The sequence below is a fragment of the Notolepis coatsorum genome (genome assembly GCF_963971535.1).
Source record: "Notolepis coatsorum genome assembly, chromosome: 11".
In the NCBI taxonomy this organism is placed as follows: Eukaryota; Metazoa; Chordata; class Actinopteri; order Aulopiformes; family Paralepididae; genus Notolepis; species Notolepis coatsorum.
Genome location: NC_140175.1, coordinates 29,218,301 through 29,237,243, shown reverse-complemented (window position 1 = coordinate 29,237,243; position 18,943 = coordinate 29,218,301). Strand labels below are relative to the sequence as shown.

General features: G+C 42.2%; 1 protein-coding gene across 1 annotated transcript in view; it reads left to right on the top strand.

The window, feature by feature from the left end:
- Nucleotides 1–678: 678 nt before the first annotated feature.
- The window catches only part of lrrtm4l1 (leucine rich repeat transmembrane neuronal 4 like 1), a gene marked incomplete at both ends in the record, with an annotated part of 135,156 nt that continues 116,891 nt past the window's right edge, over nucleotides 679–18,943 (top strand). The window contains 2 exons of the mRNA XM_084324889.1: nucleotides 679–831; nucleotides 13,883–13,985. Of these exons, the coding sequence (XP_084181015.1) occupies nucleotides 679–831; nucleotides 13,883–13,985 (256 nt within the window). The remainder of the gene's footprint in view (nucleotides 832–13,882; nucleotides 13,986–18,943) is intronic.

Below are 18,943 nucleotides of genomic sequence, written 5' to 3'. Positions count from 1 at the left end.
CAGTTACATGAACTCTAGTTGGAATGTATACCAATGTTTTTTTTAACAAATAATTTACTCACTATCATCTGCTATGATCACACCATTAACTGTTGCAGCTGACAGTTCCTTTGAAAGGCAGATGGCTGAACTGCTGCTGAATGTTGCTGTACACAACAGAATTATCCCCCAGTGTGATTTCTGGAGGTGCAGGGTGCATCTGCTTGATTGGTAGTGGGAGAGCAGCTTTGGGTGTGACAGAAAACAATGAAGGGGCAGAATGAACCAAAATGAAGGCAAGGGGGTAGACCTGTAACTGGGGAGGAGACATGTTATGGATTTATGTGGATCCCAAGGCGAGGATGGTTGAAAATACACACTCCTGAAGCACCCCTGATTATAATGTTCCAAGCTCTTGTTACCTTGTGTAATGCCTGAACACCATTCTACCTACCAGCCGGTCAATCATATAGAATCATATATAATGAGCACAGCCACTTTTACACAATTCCATGCCATTATGTATATAATAATAACATATATTTCCCACCTGCTGTAGTTCATTTTTGTGTTGAGCAGATGAGTGCCACCCACTTTAGCATCCTGTGGTGCTACACTTGTAATGTCAAGGAGTCCTGCGAAGGTCAAGCTTCCTCAGTCGACTTCCTATCACTGCGTCTGACTAAGAGAGCAGCGGCAATGGGAGCTCTGACAAAAGAGCAGCAGAGAGCTGCCACTCACCCAGCCTGTGCTGAGTGGGGTGAGCTTGTCAAGGCTGAGCTCAGCGAACCTCCCGCACTCAGGTGGCCACTAGGTTCGGACCTGGATGACTCATTAGACTTTGATAACATCGTCAGGCTTGTGACAGCAGCACTCAGAATCCAAATTCCTCCCCTCATGCAGAATCATCAACCCATATCCCACATGAATGACCCTCAAGTTTAAAGCTTTATGGACCGTATACGCCAAGGTCTTCCTCGTCTGGAAGAGGAGCTAGTGTTGGCCCCAAACTCCCTCAGGTGACGGTGAAACCTTTTCCCATAAATCTGGCTGACAAGGTGTCAGCAGAGTTTAACAACCAGATGCCCCGTGGTGATGCGATCCTCTCTACGCCGCCCCCATACCTCAAATGGATCCGTCATCAGCTCTATTCTATTTTTAATCTTTCAAAATGTTCTTATGTACCCCAGTTGCTATTGCATGTACATATTTGTGTTTCATTACACGTATATGTACATACTTACCAACTGTTTCACCTGTTTTATAGCAAACACTACTATCACCGACATCTAAGAAGGGAGATCCCCCATTGAATGGCCCTTCTAACATTGCCTGTGGTGCTTTTTTCCTATTGCTAGGTTTTTAGTGAGTCCTTACTTTTTTTCCCCCTTACCTACACGTGGGGTATGTCTGGGAGTGTTGCATTTATTTATTTTACATTTTATTTTGGATTTCATGGTGTTTTTTGTTTTGTTCTTGATTTATTGTGATGTTTCTTCTTGACTTGTTTAACACATTCCCTGCCACGCAATTTGAGCATCTTATACCACTCTCTGCCAGCACTGTAAGCTTATGGAGATGTTCACCTTCTTTGCAGGGCTATAACTTTTTAAATTGTATTGCTAAATTGACATTACTATGGCCCATTCAACATCGATTATCTATCGTTCAGGATGTAGGAACGTTTTACTTTTTCATTCATATATTCATACGAAAATACCGTCTAGAATATAAATATGTTTTTATCGTTTTCTGCAGTAATTCTTAGAAGGTGAGATATAGGCATAAACGCATATATAGATTATCAAATGCCGTTTGTTGGCGATACACGCTATATTAAAAATGTCAACTGTACATGATCCTAAACGTTATGACTGATCATGCGCGGGTGAACGGGGGGGGGGGGGTCGTTTATAATTCCGTGATCGTCGGTAAATGCTTTATGTAGTATGGGTGATATATTGATCAGAGCGGTTTGCATGGATAATAATAAACAAACAGGCTGAAAGTAACTCGTCCTCTTACCGTTCGACGATGAGACTGGAGGAAAAAGATCCCACTTATTTGACGGCGATCCCCTAAATCCATTTCCGGTTTGTGTAATCATAATAAACGGCCAAATCGTATCGATTATTGTGTTATGGCAGCGATCGCTACACACGGACGTGTGTATACAGTCCCGGACACATTTGTCAGATGCACCGGGATCACACGAGATCCACTTCCGGTTTGGCAACTCGCCGATCATCCACCAGGTGGCAGTATTGAAGCGTTGCAGAGTTGTGCATGCTCCCACTGCATCATACCAGGCTCCGTGAGGGAATTATGAATAACATGGCGAAAAAATTAAATATGATCTCAATAACGTCGTATGCCGTGGATTGGCAGAATTCGCATTAACTTGAAACACGTCGTAAGCCGTTTCCGGCGTGGGATGTGTTAAAGAAGACGTGTCCGGCCCATGGGGACATTAACATTTGTTGTTGCGCCTTACAAATACATTTGATTTGATTTAGATGCTTCACCTTATAACACAGGAGTGGGGTGGCAACAAGCACTGTAAAGCTTTCTATCTGTTTACATGTGCAATCTGCCAAAGGACGAGAAAGACAGCGATGCACAGGAAATTAAGCTGGTGGCACGCGCACTTCTCTCCCTCACCAAGACACAGACCATCACTCTGGCATGGTAAGGCAGAGCAAACGCTGTCTCACTGCAATGCCACCTCTTTCTAACAGCTCAAAAGCTAAGACTGAGTGTGACCCGGGGTGACCGCATATCCTCCAGTTTAAAGAGCCCATATTATGACTATTTAGTTTAATATCTTCATTTACAAACATTTGCATGTTTTTATGGTAAAAAAGCACCTAGTTACAGATGTACAGGCTATGTCACTCAGCCTCAAACAAGCCGTTCTTAGCTCCCGTCTCTTTAGGTGAAAATGAGTTGCTTCTCCCCTGTGCAGCTGCATTTCCTGGTCAAACTGTAAAACTAGGCGTGGCAGATCAGTATCCAACACTTCTTGGAGCGCTGTGTGCATTTTGCGAAAGTCATTCATGTTGCTCGCCTGGACACGATATTATTTCCAAATAAAAGGTATATAATAGGTATTATGTTTCATCATGAACGCATCAAAGGGGGGGCGGGTCGTTTTGTGATGCTCTGATCGTCAGCAACAGCATACGTTTTGAATACTACATACGTTGATCGTTTTAGCTTTCCAACAATGTGTTGGTATATCTGAAAAAATACAACCCGAAGCCGACAGACGAGGGCAAAGTGCCGTGACCTGCACAGTGTTTTCTTTTTGTGGTGTCGGTGTAGAGCTGCTTTGTGGGGTCATGCTTGTTGAACCAAAGCCCTCAAGGTTTATGGTCGACCCACAGCCGACTGACGCTGGAGAAGAGCACTCCCGGCCTCCATTATCTTCTTGCAATGACGTTGAAGAACAATCCTGGCCTCCGTTGTCTTCTTGTAATGGCGCTGGTGTAGATCCAAATTGCTCCTCTTATAAATATACAATGTGACCCAGTTACGAACGTGATGTGAGAAAGCAGCTACAGTATGCTCGCTTGGGTATCTTGCTATCTAGCTACCGACAGCTATGTAGCTAGCCAGCTACAGTAGCATAACAACAAGATAGTTGCATGCTAACGTTGGCTATTGTTACCAGGGTTCTGCTAACGTTAGCTAGCTAGCTGTTGGTCAGCTAACATTATCCAAAGCAAGCCAAATTTAGGATATAGATGTTGAGACTGAAATTACAAAAGCTACTAAATCTTACAACAATGCAACCATCCCTGACGGTGTTAAGCATACGCCCACAGAACGCTGTACTGTCCTGCAGCTGGCCAGAAATGGTTGTGCCGAGAGGGTCCTCTTCTGAGGAAGCCTAAATATAACTTAACATTTAGCTAGCATGTCCATATCAATGAAAGCTACGTAAAGTGGGCGACATGTTGTTGGCACAATTTGGAAATGCACAAACACATACCGCTGTTTTTATCTTTTAGATAATGCTAATCTAGCTGTATTCCAAGATTTCCAACGCATAGTCCTGTTCAACTCTCTCTCAGCTTCCACTGTTGTCTTCCTCCAACCAGCCATTTATTACCCAAGTTTGTCCAGGTTGGATGCCATGTCGTGGCCAACTTTTTTTGAAACCTTGCTGTCCAAACTCTGGTAATAAATGGCTCTGCCTGCAATAACTCACGCCTCAAAGGATTTCAGTCAGACTTTAGTTTGAGCAAGATTTCTGCTTTCAGTGGAAAAAACTGTTTTAGTAGATAAATAATAATAATAATAATAATAATAATAATAATAATAATAATAATAATAATAATAATAATAATAATAATAATAATAATAATAATAATAATAATAATAATAATAATAATAATAATAATAATAATAATAATAATAATAATAATAATAATAATAATAATAATAATAATAATAATAATAATGATAATGATAATAATAATAATAATAATAATAATAATAATAATAATAATAATAATAATAATAATAATAATAATAATAATAATAATAATAATAATAATAATAATAATAATGATGATGATGATGAAGATGATGATGATGATGATGATGATGATGATGATGATGATAATAATATTTTCACTGGACACCAGAGATGTATGTATGTTGGACTTCAACAGTAACATAGTTACATTACTAGTTACGTTACTCGTTACTTTAGATTACCCCCCCCCTCTCCAAAATGTACAACCTGTTTAGCTTCTGTTGTCAGCTGTCCAGAGGTCAGCTGTGGCCTTCGAATTTAGCTTCCATCACTGCATATCTCTACTGTAATACAATTACAGTAGCCTACAGCCCAACCCTGTTGACAAATATTTTTCTTCAGTTCACAAAATTAACACTGGTCCTAACTATGTCTTCCCCTGCCAGCCAGCCCCCCCCCCCCCGGGCCCCCCCCCTCCCACACTCTGCGTAATCCCATGGTTGCTAGCCCCACTTCTACCCCTCCCTCTGCAGCGTCTTCCTTGCCAAAGGAGCGGCCAGGCATATCTGGCCCTGGGCCAGCTCCGGGTGAGGTGAAGCACCATCTCCACCCTCGCCATCAACCTCACAGTGCAAGCGTGTTTCGGGGACTGCTGAGCCTACAGCACCTATGAGCCTAAGCGGCATTGCTCTGTCCCCAGCAGTGGTCAACCGATTAATTGGTGATGATATTTGACATTCTGAGATCATCGGCATCAGACGAGTGTGTGTCTGAGTGGTGTCAACAACCATGTCCCTTACAGTCAAGCATCTACAGTGTCTAGTGAACAGAAGGCCACGCCCCCTCAGCATACTGAGAGTTATAGTCCTATCAAGCATCTACAGTGTCTAGTGAACAGAAGGCCACGCCCCCTCAGCATACTGAGTTATAGTCCTATCAAGCGTCTCTACAGTGTCTAGTGAACAGAAGGCCACTTGAGAGCATACAGTGTTGGCTATGCTCAGAGATACATCTGATGCTGAAGAAAAGGTACTCATGACATTAACATTCCACAATAACCAATTTATGATCCATTGTACTGGATCTTTAATAATAAAAAGAAATTGCGTCTCATTTGTTATTATTAAATTGCTGTATTCTATCAGATTAAAAAAACTAAACATATTTGGCAATATGTATCAGCCATTGGCCGCCCTCCTCTCTGAATACTGGCATCTGAGGAAGGCGGGACAGGCAGGACCAGTGCCCCCCCCCCCCCCCTACACAAGCACGCACTTTCTTGATGCCGCCTTGGTTTTTCCACCAGGCACATCTGAGCAGGAAGTGCTTCCCACTAGAGCAGGGGTGTCAAACTCATTTTCACAGAGGGTCACATCAGCATTATGGTTGCCCTCAAAGGGCCAAAGACCGTATAAATGTAATGTAAAATAAATGTAGCTACTCATTTACATATTGTTAAACATGTTGTTTCTGTATTTATTACTTATTCAAGTTATACATATTGCATATGCATTTGCATAAATGTAAAAATATATGTTAGCTTATGTTATTTTAACAAATAATTTTAGTTTATCAGAACCCCATATTACTCCATCAATCAATGATCAAACCATTCAAGTAAATAACAAAGAAGAATATCATCAAATACAAGCTATGACATTAAGTTTGTTCAAAACCTTTTTGTCACAGTCAAGAGGGGCAGAACTAACAACTGTGAGCTGCAAAGAACACGTGGGACAGATGTAGCAGATGTTACAAAAACAAATGGCTGCACACAACCTTGCAGAGGCCATACATCCAACTAATAGAAGATTAATTATTAACTTTAATGAACAGATTGCAGAATGGGTACAGTACAGTACAGCTCAATACACACAATTAATAATAATAATGGATTGGATTTATATAGCGCTCTTCTCTGACTGACTGTTGCTCTGACTCAGAGCGCTTCACAGAGTCATTGTTAAGGGAATGCAGACCAGAGAAAGACTTTCGACTTGTTTACATCAGGGTCCCCCATTTTCAATTCGTAATGAAATTGCTATTATGTGTCTGCATGAACACACAACTGTAACTGTACTCAAAAATAACAAAATAAGGGTTGTCTCAGTTCACAACTATATTGGTAAAGTTTTGGGTGGGACTTGTTTGCGTCCCTACAGCTTCTTATTCAATTGAGCGAGATGCTCGGTTATGTCACACAGCCAGTTTGCATCTGACAGTTCAGACAATATTTCTTCAACCCTTTGTTACCTATTCCGCCTGGATCTTTTTTGTATTTTGGGCTGTAAAATTGTCAAAGAATGTCTGAGGAGTAAGTGCTTTTGGCTTTTTTCCTTTGTTACTTCATCAATACCTCAGATGTTCAACATACATGTATATGTGTAAGAATGTGTAATAACTAAGGCTGTCAAAGTCAAAGCTTTATTAACGCATTAACCCACAATTATTTTAACACTGCTATTTTTTAACCCAATATTAATGTAAAAAAAAAAACACATTTTTTTTTACCTGAGCTCTTGGGGGGCCACATCAAATGACGTGGTGGGCCACATTTGGCCCGCGGGCCGTGAGTTTGACACCAATGCACTAGACTCTAGAGGTACTATGCAGAGACGTTATCTGTATCTGTTCAACCAACAAAAGTATCTGTGTCTGTATTTTGTATTCTGATAAAAATGTCCGGAAGTGGTCATGGTTTATACTGGAAGTCACGTTAAATGTTGTATTTTCTAACCTAATATGCATTGGCAATGCAATTGTTGTGCCTTCAAAGCATCACGTTGATTTAATAGTGTCATATACCATATTGGTCTGAATATTTTAACTATATTTGCCTGAATGCACCACAATTTAATCCTTATACATCATCAGGGGTAACATTAACTTCATTGGCTTCCAGTATGCTACAGGATAGATTCTAAGGTTCTCCTATTTGTTTTTAAAGCCCTTAATGGTCACCCCCCCTCCTACATCTCAGACCTCCTATCCCCCTATTCCAACACCAGGTCCCTCAGGTCAGCCGATCAGAGGCTCCTGACAGTCCGGAGGTCTAACCTCAAGCTCAGGGGGCTTTGCTATCGCAGCCCCTGAACTGTGGAACAGCATCCCCACCTCCATTAGGCTCGCCCCCTCGATAGATGCCTTCAAATCGAGGCTCAAAACCCACTTCTACCTACTAGCCTTTCCCGTTCACTGACTCATGCCCTGTTTTCCTATGTGTTTGCCTGTGTCCCCTCCCATAAAACGGAGTGTGATTGTTGTCAATATGTATCTATGTGTATGTACCCTCTATTTGGTTGACACGTGTCATGTTAAATGTGCTATATAAATAAATCTGATTGATTGATTGATTGATTAACTCAATAAGTGCCAGCTATTAGACTGGCCCACGCTGTAGTGAGGCCAGCTCTCCATTACAACGTTTCACTGTGTGTCACGTTGGTCGTAGAGCTAAATCTATATTTTATATTAATATAGTTAGTATAGTTCAATATGCCATAAAGAAATATTTTTTTCATCAATACGTTCCTGTTTTATACCGTGGTGAATATGAGTGTTATATCGGAATGATCTGGGATAATTCCTGCAAGGCTATTTATAAGGCGCTAAGCTAATAACGTTAAATCCATTGGCGTTTCGTCCCTACACACGCTAGAGTTAAAAATCCAAATGCATATGATCGGTATTATGTTCCATCATGAATGCCAATAACGGCATTCGTTATTACCACAACATGGGCTGATCTGGGGGCTGGCTATTAAATCCTTGCACGATCAAGCCGAAATTGACGTCAAATTGCTCTTACCTTTGGCCGGTTGGATTCCAAAAATAATTTTCCAATTATTTGATTGCTATCTGGTAGATCATATGTCCATTGGCCCATGCCATAAATCCTTTACTGCATAATTAATTCGGCATCTCAAAGAGTATTCCATGTGATCGAGTGAAGTCCTCACATCAATACACATTTATTAGTAAAGCACATAGATCAAAATACAAGTAAGAGAGGTCAATGAGCTTGGCTTGAGTCTGGCCACCATGACCACACTGAGGGAGAGATGGTCGCCTGGCCACCATGACCACGCTGAGGGAGAGATGGTCGCCTGGCCACCATGACCACGCTGAGGGAGAGATGGTCGCCTGGCCACCATGACCACACTGAGGGAGAGATGGTCGCCTGGCCACCATGACCACGCTGAGGGAGAGATGGTCGCCTGGCCACCATGACCACGCTGAGGGAGAGATGGTCGCCTGGCCACCATGACCACACTGAGGGAGAGATGGTCGCCTGGCCACCATGACCACGCTGAGGGAGAGATGGTCGCCTGGCCACCATGACCACGCTGAGGGAGAGATGGTCGCCTGGCCACCATGACCACGCTGAGGGAGAGCTGGTCGCCTGGCCACCATGACCACACTGAGGGAGAGATGGTCGCCTGGCCACCATGACCACGCTGAGGGAGAGATGGTCGCCTGGCCACCATGACCACGCTGAGGGAGAGATGGTCGCCTGGCCACCATGACCACACTGAGGGAGAGATGGTCGCCTGGCCACCATGACCACGCTGAGGGAGAGATGGTCGCCTGGCTCTTGTGTGGCTCTTGAGGAGGGGTGGGGGTTGCCCCTCCCAAAGGTGTGAGATTTAGGCTACACACACACACACACACACACACACACACACACACACACACACACACACACACACACACACACACACACACACACACACACACACACACACACACACACACACACACACACACACACACACACACACACACACACACACACACACACACACACACACACACACTCCTCTTAGCTCATTGACCTCTCTATTTGTAATTGATCCATGTGTTTTACGAATACATTGATATCGTTCTGTCCACGTGCATAATTGATTGATCCGGTTCTACCAGTCAGCAATTGAGGGGCCTTTCTCACTCACCAATCGGGGTCGAATCAGCGCCCCCGGGGACGGGGGGGAGTGTTCTCACTCAGACGGACACACCCCTTTTGGGATCGAAGCGGCGCTGATTCGTACTACCCCCCGCTGAACCTGGGACGATTGAAATAGGTGGTCTCGGGTGCGGGCCAGTGGGAGCGGGGTGGAGCAGCTGTGGCCTTCGAATTTAGCTTCTATCACTGCATATGCTTGCTTGAATTTTGGGCAGATAAAACCACACAGCAACAACTGGACAATACCCACAAAAGCGATATTTATGGGCAATTTGCGAGTTCAGACCTCAACCAAGAACAAGCATGTGGAGCCTCACAGCTCAGTGGATGAAAACATGAAGCCACGTTACACAAAGCACACTTCCCTGGCTCGCATTAGGCCTGGCAATTTTGTTTGCCATTGCTATGTCTATACATTGGTTTCTTGTTCCAATGCATTTATTTCTATTAGACCAGTGGTGCCCAACCAGTCGGCCGTGGTCGACCAGTAGATCAATGACATGTAATATAATTGTCACGAGCGATGGGATGTTAGATGCTGAACAGGCTAAGCTAACTAGCATTAGCCGTTAGCGTTAGCCATTGCTGTCTACTCAACTTTCTTGTTCGACTGCATTTATTTCAATAGACCAGTGGTGCCCAACCAGTCGGCCGTGATCGACCGGTAGATCAATGACATTCAATATAATTGCCACGAGCGATGGGATAATGTTAGCCGCTGAACAGGCTAAGCTAACTAGCGTTAGCCGTTAGCTTAGCGTTAGCCCTGCAAAACGCTCAAAAGCGGACTCAACAACACCAGTTCCATTCGTGAGAAAAGGGGGTGGGTTATATTGACAAGGCTTGACTTTCATATTTATTGGTTATTTGTTTATTTTATATCCGCATTCCAGTCTCCACCACCATGTTAATACTCTTCTTCCTGTTTACATTTCCGAGCGTGACATCATCGCCTACGGCAAGCTACACGCTCAAAACGCAAACCGTAAACAGAACCCGGAGCGAACCAAGACTGCAGTGTGTACACAAACTAGAGGGGGGAGAGTTCGCACTCTGACCCGGAATGAGGACGGTACGGACCGGAACGGACAGAATGAGTGAGTGAGAAAGGCCCCTGAAAGAGAGCTTACTTTTGATCACAGCAGAAGATGACAGGGCATGGCCTTCAACACATAGAAAGGTCTTTAGATTCAAATTTTATGTCATTATACAGCACACGTACTGTACAGCGAAAAGAAGTTTGGCATCCAACCAGAGTGCAAATGTAGCAGTAAAGTGCAATAGTAATATATAATGTACAGGTGATTACACTGGGTATAAAATATATAAATTAGTACTACTGGGTGAAGTGCTAATCAGATGTTTGTACAGAGTTGTAATATGAATGTATAGTGATACAATTATAAAGACAGTATGGTAGTAGTCATATTGGCCAGCAGCGTAAGAGTAGGGATATGTACAGATATAGATATTGTATCTACAGATATGCAAAAGGATTATGTGCAGGTATGTACAGACAGATATGGATAGATATATATACTGTAAGAATAAACATATATATATATATATATATATATATACGGTATATACAACATTATTGTACATGTTATCATACAGAGTTATATGGGTTATATGCAGGTGTATAAGTAGGTATATAGTCTCTTAAGCCCTAGCCATATTTTCTGAAGATTTGCCTAAAAGTACATACCCAAGTAAATGGAAGATTGCTGCACTACAAGGTCTCCTGCAAGTGTCTGTTACTATGCTTGAGTAAATTGTAATGAACCAAAGGAGAATAGATCATTTACATCTTTGACCAACACCATGCATGCATTGAGCAGACGTGAAAAATTGCCACTGAGCTCATTCAGCACCTTCTTGAGATCAAGTGTACTAAAAATCTTTTTGCCATTTGCAATTTTGCCATCCGGACACATGCAATTTTAAATATGAATATAGAATATATTCCTATAAATTACCTTATTATGGCCAAGTCATACATCTATGGATCGGGCAAAATCTCCTCTTTCCAATGGCAGAGTTAAATATGGATTTAGTACCACCAGGCGCCCGTTACAGGGCAGCAAAGACCGTGAATTAAATCTACTGTAAGTACAGTTACTTTTGTATAATGTCCAGCTCCGCCATTTTTCACCAGATTGAGACGCATATTTTTTTTAGACGTTCACAGAAAGGTAAAGGAACAATATACGTTGTATTTTATGGCAATAACGTTCAGGTTTGTTCGACCCGTGAGATATAATCTTGTATTCTCGTATAAAATAACGTTCAAAAATTATTTTCAGCCGGCTCCAGCTTTGACAGTGGCTGGTGTGAGCTGGTACGTGTAGTTTTATGGGATTTCGATGTCCATCGAAAGCCCTGGGTCTCCTCTTTCTTAGGACTACAACAATTTCATGAGGGCGTCATTTCCTCACGTCTATATCATCCGGTTTCGATTGCAATGCACAGAGAATTATATAAACTGATATTTCACTAAATAACACTTAAAATCATTGATAGGGTTAGGGTCTTTACTCAAGTTCAAGTTTCTTTATTAGTTGTCATACAAAAATACAGAATACTTTTATATGAAATGCTTTTTTCTGTTTTGCTCTTGGCTACATTTGAAAAAGAAACGCAACATTAATTAATACAGACTGTATTCATCTATTTATGACGTAAAATAAATCTTGGCCCGATACCGGGCCAGTCGGAAGGATTATATGCAGGTATGTGTGAACACTTCAATTATTTCATTATGGTGCTCGAGACGGGAGCAGATAGTTCAGTCTGCAGTTTTCAGTCCTTGAGTATTTATTTTTTGCTAGCTTCACAAAACACATGTTGCTGTCACTTGAATTTGAACCTGATGGCATGAACTGGAAATAATTATGATTGACTGAAATAAAAGGTAAACCATTGTTTTTTTCCCTTCAATATGAGGTCATTAACACATAAAGCTCAAATTAAGCTTCATTGTCACACAAGGCTTTTGTCTCACTAGCTCCTAACGCCTCCTCCTCCTCGATGTGAGTTTCCTTGAGTGATAGCCGGGAGCTGACTGCTTTTATCATGCTGCCTGCTGCGCAAAGTCTCGCCTGTTTGGTTTGCAGGAACACATACAGCTAAAAACTACAGGTTCTCTATGTGTCACTTTTGATAATACATTACAGGGGTTTGAAAGAAATGTATGTGATAATTCACTGCTAGCTGGTTTACCGGGTACCGCCACCAAGCCACTTCACGCAGCGGCCCACCTGATCTCCAGCCTACCAAAGTCAGCCCATGTTACCCCACTTCATAAGAGAGCTACACTGGCTTCCTAGTCAAAATCCTTGACCTGGCATACAGTACAGCGAGAGGAACGGCTCCCTCCTACCTCCGGTCAATGGGCTCTAACTACATACCCTCAAGACCCCTATGCTCTGCATCTTCTGGCCGCCTCAGACCCACTCCTATCCATCAAAGTAAAGCAGGCTATTCTCTGTCCTCGCTCCACAATGGTGGAACGAACTCCCCACCACAGTCAGGACAACTGAAACATGCCACATTTTCCGCCGACACACCTCTTCAAACAATTATCTGAAATACAAAAAAATAAAAGAAAACTAACCTTCTTACTGTCTGTACTAGTGGCTCGGGCAACAGTGGCTCGGGAGAAGTCGTCTGGTAATCCGGAGGTAATCCTGCTGACTTGTTCACAATTTGTAAGTCGCTTTGGATAAAAGCATCCGCTAAATAACTAAATGTAAATGTAAAATGTAATTCATAGATGACAGGGAGTGGTACTGTATAGTAGCTGCATACAGTAGGTGGAGCGCATTGCTGTAATCTCCAGATAATAACGAGCATATCGGAGTATAAAACATATCTGTGTCCATCGCGTTATCCACGCTTTCCCGGATCATCCCTACTTCCCACAATAATAGAAATCATCAGGAGACCAATCTCGACCCTCTGTGTCTCAAGCACGGTGCCGGTCCCTTTCCACTCTTGGGCCCCCATTGGGCTGTGAAGCAGCTTCCAAAAACGATGCTCATGTTGGCGCCAATAGGCTGACAGCACGGACTTATTTTGAGATATGGGAACGAGAATGCAATCTGCCCACCGAGGTGAAGACAGGGTTACAGACTCCAGTTTGCAGCTTCTCCTCCCTCCTGGTCTCAGGGACGTTGGAGACACAGCCGTCATCCCTGCAGCAGCACTCTGGGAGGAGATCAACGAACTGCTCACAAAAGGAGGTCATTTCTCCAGTTCCTCCTGAACAAGGAAACAATGGAGTTTACTCCCATCTCTTCCTGGTTCCAAAGAAGGCCAGACTGACACGAGACAGATTATGGATTTGCATGTCCTCAACTGTTTCATCCGGAAGCGACCGTTCAGGGTGCTGTCCATTCCCCAGATGTACATCGACTCACAGCCACAGACCTTTTCTGCCTTCATTTTCATTCCAGAGCCGCGCGTACGATTCCAACAGGATTCCGTTCGGTTACTCCCTGGCCCCCAGAACCTTCTCCAAGCTGGTGAAGGCCCCTTCAGAGCCTCTTCATCTTCTGGGTATCAGAATCGAACCTGGATGACTGGAGAGGAAGAGTAATTTGTACTATTCAATGTACCAAAGCTAAGTCAAAAGCCTATATTCAAAGCCTATCCATACTGGGCTTTGTATGAGATGTGGTGCGAGAGGAGAGATGTAGTCACATCAGGTGAACCATATTCATGCTTTTCTTTTTTATAGGAATTATTGGGAAAAGACCATTCGCACTAAACCATTAAAACGACAATTTCTGCCACCCGCTGGACACTCAAGCATTACTGTCACGGCGTTGCATCTGTGCTTCTTTTCCGTAGCTTGATTTATTGGTGGTCCAGGTGGCTGCATATTTTTTTTTTTAATTGTTGCAAAAAAATACCCCACATTCTGTGCACAAATAAACATCTTGTTCATTCTAGCCATACTTCTGGTATCGCAAGAAGGCTGACCACGAAGGCTGACCAACCGTTTTCAAGTATTAACATCACCACTATGTCACAAATGCATGTAGAATGTAAAACATTAGGTTGGCAATAGTTTAGCAATAGGTTAAAAGTGTACTTATATCGTTTTAAGTTTTTGATATGCAATCGCCTATCTGACCCGGAACCGGAAATGGAAATGTTGAACCATGGGAATTGTAGTTTTTTTGTGGCCATTTTGTAGAGGATATTCATAGCTATCGGCCAGTGTTTAAATTTCTCCGATCTACACTTCCTGTCACATACTATGGTGGTTCAAAGTTCAGCGTTCTGAATGAATCATATCAATAATTGTTATGATTCGCGATAATAAGCTACAAAAGGTAACGTTTTTGACAAATATTGAAACGCAGTCAGTTTCTCCTCACTATTGTTACCATGTAGGAACAGTTAGATCTGAAATTAGTTTCAAAATGGTTACACTGTGGGGGAAATAAAAAAGTACAGTCGATTACAGTAAATATCAGTATCTGTTATTATGCACGCCTGGTGATACTATATCCAAATTGAACTCGGCCATTTGAAAGATACTATATATATATATAAATGTGCGAATTGGCTATAATAAGGTAATGTATAAGCATATATTCTATATTCTATAATAATATTTCAAATTGCATTGGTCCGGATGGGAGAATTCAGTACTGTATATACAGAACCTTCAGTTTTATCATCTTCCCTTTATTAATTTCCTTAGATCTTTTGTACACATGATCTCAAGAGGGTACTGAATGAGTTCAGTGGTAGTTTTTTAAGTTTGGTCATTATTATCATGGTGTTATTCACTGTCAAAGATGAAAAGAAAAATCATAATTCATATTTTCCTTTGTTTCATCACAATTTAAGCAAGCCTAGTAATAGACACAATATTTCTGACACTGAGAATACATTCACTGAGGTCCATAGATATACCTAGATACCAAGAATATGCAAATAGCCCTTGTAGAAGTGGAGCAATATTCCATTTACCTATGTATACATTTTATGCAGATTTTCACCTGGGGTGGAACAGGTTAAGACACCAATACCTTAAATAACTCTTTAGAAAAGTTCATACTGTGATATATGGTATCAATTACCTTTGACATCTAGAGACCTCTGCAAGAATTGTTATTTTTTCCTCCGGTAACTGGATGGTGAACACTTTCTTTTCTGAGAACGGCTCAGAAAACTCAACTTACCTATGTATGCCATCCATCATCTGAATGGCCTCGGTTTTTCGTTTGTGGTTGTAAAGTTTCAGGAGGCTGTGGTTATCACAATAGGGCATTCTATACAGTGAAGTATGTGAAGAAAATGGTGTGCCTACATTGAGATGGTCACTGCTGTATGGAGACTAATATCATCACACATGAATAGAGTTGGACTCAATGGATCCATACGAGTCTCAGCTTTACAGTCACACACAATGTGGGAGAGGATAGAAGCACACACCCAGAATGCCTTGCGGTCCCAGTGTGGGTGCTCATTCGACCGCAAGACATTCTGGGTATGTGTTACGTATTACTTTCACATGGTGGAGGGATACTTACTGTCTGTGGTGCATATTCACATTGTGGTTGTAGTGTGCTGTCACTAATTGGTGGTTTAATTGACACACTCTTCTGTTTTCTTTCTGTTGGCATTTTTTGCTTGTGTCTAAGGCCATGTCCCCACGTATCTGGATCTTTTGCCAAACGGATATTCTCAGGCTCAGTTTAAAATAAAATCCTTGTCCACACGACAGTGTTAAAAAATAAAACTCTATCCAGACACAAACACATAAACGCATATAAATTGCTCCAACAAGCATGCAGGCCAGTAGGTGGCGATAAGCGATATCCCAAATACCATAGTGGTACGAGCGGTCAGGGCGACTGAGAAACGATGGGAATTGTCCATTGGTTCACCCAGCCCACTTTACCATTCCTAGCATTTCCATTGGCTATATTGACATACATAGATGATAAATAGATAGATATAGCGGAGGATTATGCAGTCCAGAGGAAACAATCTAGATATGTCACGATTCAATGCTTTACTCCTGCGCACTGGGCGACGGAGAGATACAATGTCAATGTTGAGATCACAATCTCCGGATTCTGAAACTAAATACGGCGAGTCCTTATCACAAACTATATATATATACTAATTACAACAAGACATTCATTAATTGCATTGTACTGTTCACCGTGATGCCAACATCCTCAACTATCCGCAACATCAGAGAGCATCAGGTGCAGACGCTCTTCTGTCGCGAGTCTATTAACTACATTGCAATTTGGCTTTTAAATAAATAAAAAGCGTGTGTTTAGCAACCTCAAAAACGTTCGAGACACGGTTTATATTAACTTAATAAATAAACAAAAACGAAAAATCTACTTATGTAAATGAAAATGTCCAGTATAACTAAATAACAGATACATCCCTATTACACGCAAGCAGCGTCTGGTGGCCGGATCTGTCGGCACTGGAGTATACAGTAGCTGTTACATCTAGACATTTATAATAATAATAACAATAATAATAACTTTTTTTATATAGCGCCTTTCATAAGACCCAAGGTCGCTTTACATAGGGGGGGGGGGGGGAGATGACAAATTAACAAACATAGTGGACAGACACAACATATACATATACATATAGAGTGAGAAATTAGGGGTTAAAGGCCAAGTTGAAAAGGTGGGTTTTGAGCAGTTTTTTAAATGAGTCCAGAGTTGGGGCGGTGCAGAGTTCTGCGGGGAGGGAGTTCCGTAGGGTGGGAGCTGCCACACTGAAAGCTCTGTCCCCGAACGTCCGCAATCTGGTTCGGGGGATGGAGAGCTGACCAGTGTCCGTGGATCGCAGGGACCGTGACTGAGTGTAGGGGTGGAGGAGGTCAGTGAGGTACTGAGGTGCCAGAGCGTGAAGGGATTTGTAGGTGAGCAGGAGGGTTTTGTAGGTGATGCAGGATTTGATGGGGAGCCAGTGGAGGTGGATGAGGGTGGGGGTGATGTGCTGCCAGGGTATACATATACATATATACAGTACTGCTTAAGAGGCAGAGATCAATAAGAGAAAATATATACATTCGAGGGGGAAGAAACGACATGCTATTTCTGTCTGTCATTTCAGCACCGCAGGCGCTGTCCATCTTATTACATCCATGCGCTTCAAGGCTACGGGTGCCTATTGTATTGCCATAGATAGAACAACAGTCTGAGCATGCATAGTGAGCTGTGGCGTCATCGTTTATCTAGACTATGCGTTTACAGTGGCTACACAGATCCACTGAACGGATATTTTGGAAAATCTTCACTTTAAAATGCGTTTAAGAAAATCTCTGTTTATGTTCCTGAAAACACCCTTTACGTGTGGATGAAAGGCTCAATCGTGGAATAAAATGTGCGTTTGGCAAAATATCGAGATACGTGGGGATAAAACATAAAATGGCCGCTGTTCTAATTATCACAGGTGTGGTGATGAGGCACCACGCCCTACAAAAGTGGAGGCTGCAGCAGTTCTAACTCGTTCTCTCTCGCAGCTGATGCTCGTCACTGGTTCTCCAGAGGCCTAACCTGAAGACCTCATTTTGCTCACTGCTTCACTTGTACTGTTGGCTTGTTCTCTTTTGCCTATGTGCATTCGTTTTGTTATTGAACTTTGGAGTCTGGAACACCCAGCTCCCACTCTTTTTGTCCATTTAGATAGCTGTTCAAATAAATATTGTTATTTTTGATAAACTCCTGTCTTGTCCTGTGTCCACCACTTTACATTCAAGGCCTACACGAGCCATATTTTTGGCTTGAATGTAACAGTATGTTCCTCACAGTAGGGCATCTATCCTCTCAATCCAATGTATCCAAGATAGTGTTAGATTTCGTTGACTTTTAATTCATGTTACTTATCCTGTCTTCCTTCAGGATAGACTCTGCGTTGGATGTTGAAGTAAAGTCACTCGAATTAAATCTCCCCTTGAGTTAATATATGACACAGGCTCATGGTATTCTCTGGTATTTTTAGGTTCAATGGCATAAACAGCTAAATAGTTACAATTAGGTTGCTCTCAGGTTCTCTCTGTGTGAGCTGAATACCGAAGAGACACCAAGATTATCTCTCTCCCTAGCATAATATTCCCATTTGTTACCATCCTCTTCTTTGGTTATCTCCCTTTCTGGTGCCAAAAGTTCAACTCCACCTCGGTTCTCCTAGATTCTTTCCCCCGTGCGAGAGACGTCATCTTGATACCTACAGTATCTAGTCTAGCTAAGTTAAATGTTGACACTTGACGTAATATCAGGTCAGAAATAAGAATAGACTGTTCTTTTCATATCAACACTTTCTCAGCTTAACTCATTCATCGCCATACGCTTTCCATATCTCTGCCGCTCCAGGCCAGATTAAAATGGTCACTTTCGCGGTGTTTCACAATGTTTGCAGAGCTGTGTGTGTGCTCTGTATTATAGCTGTGGAGACAATGGTGTGGCTCATTTGGCAGACACTACTTGTAGTCCAACATGGAAAAAATAGTTTGTTTCTAC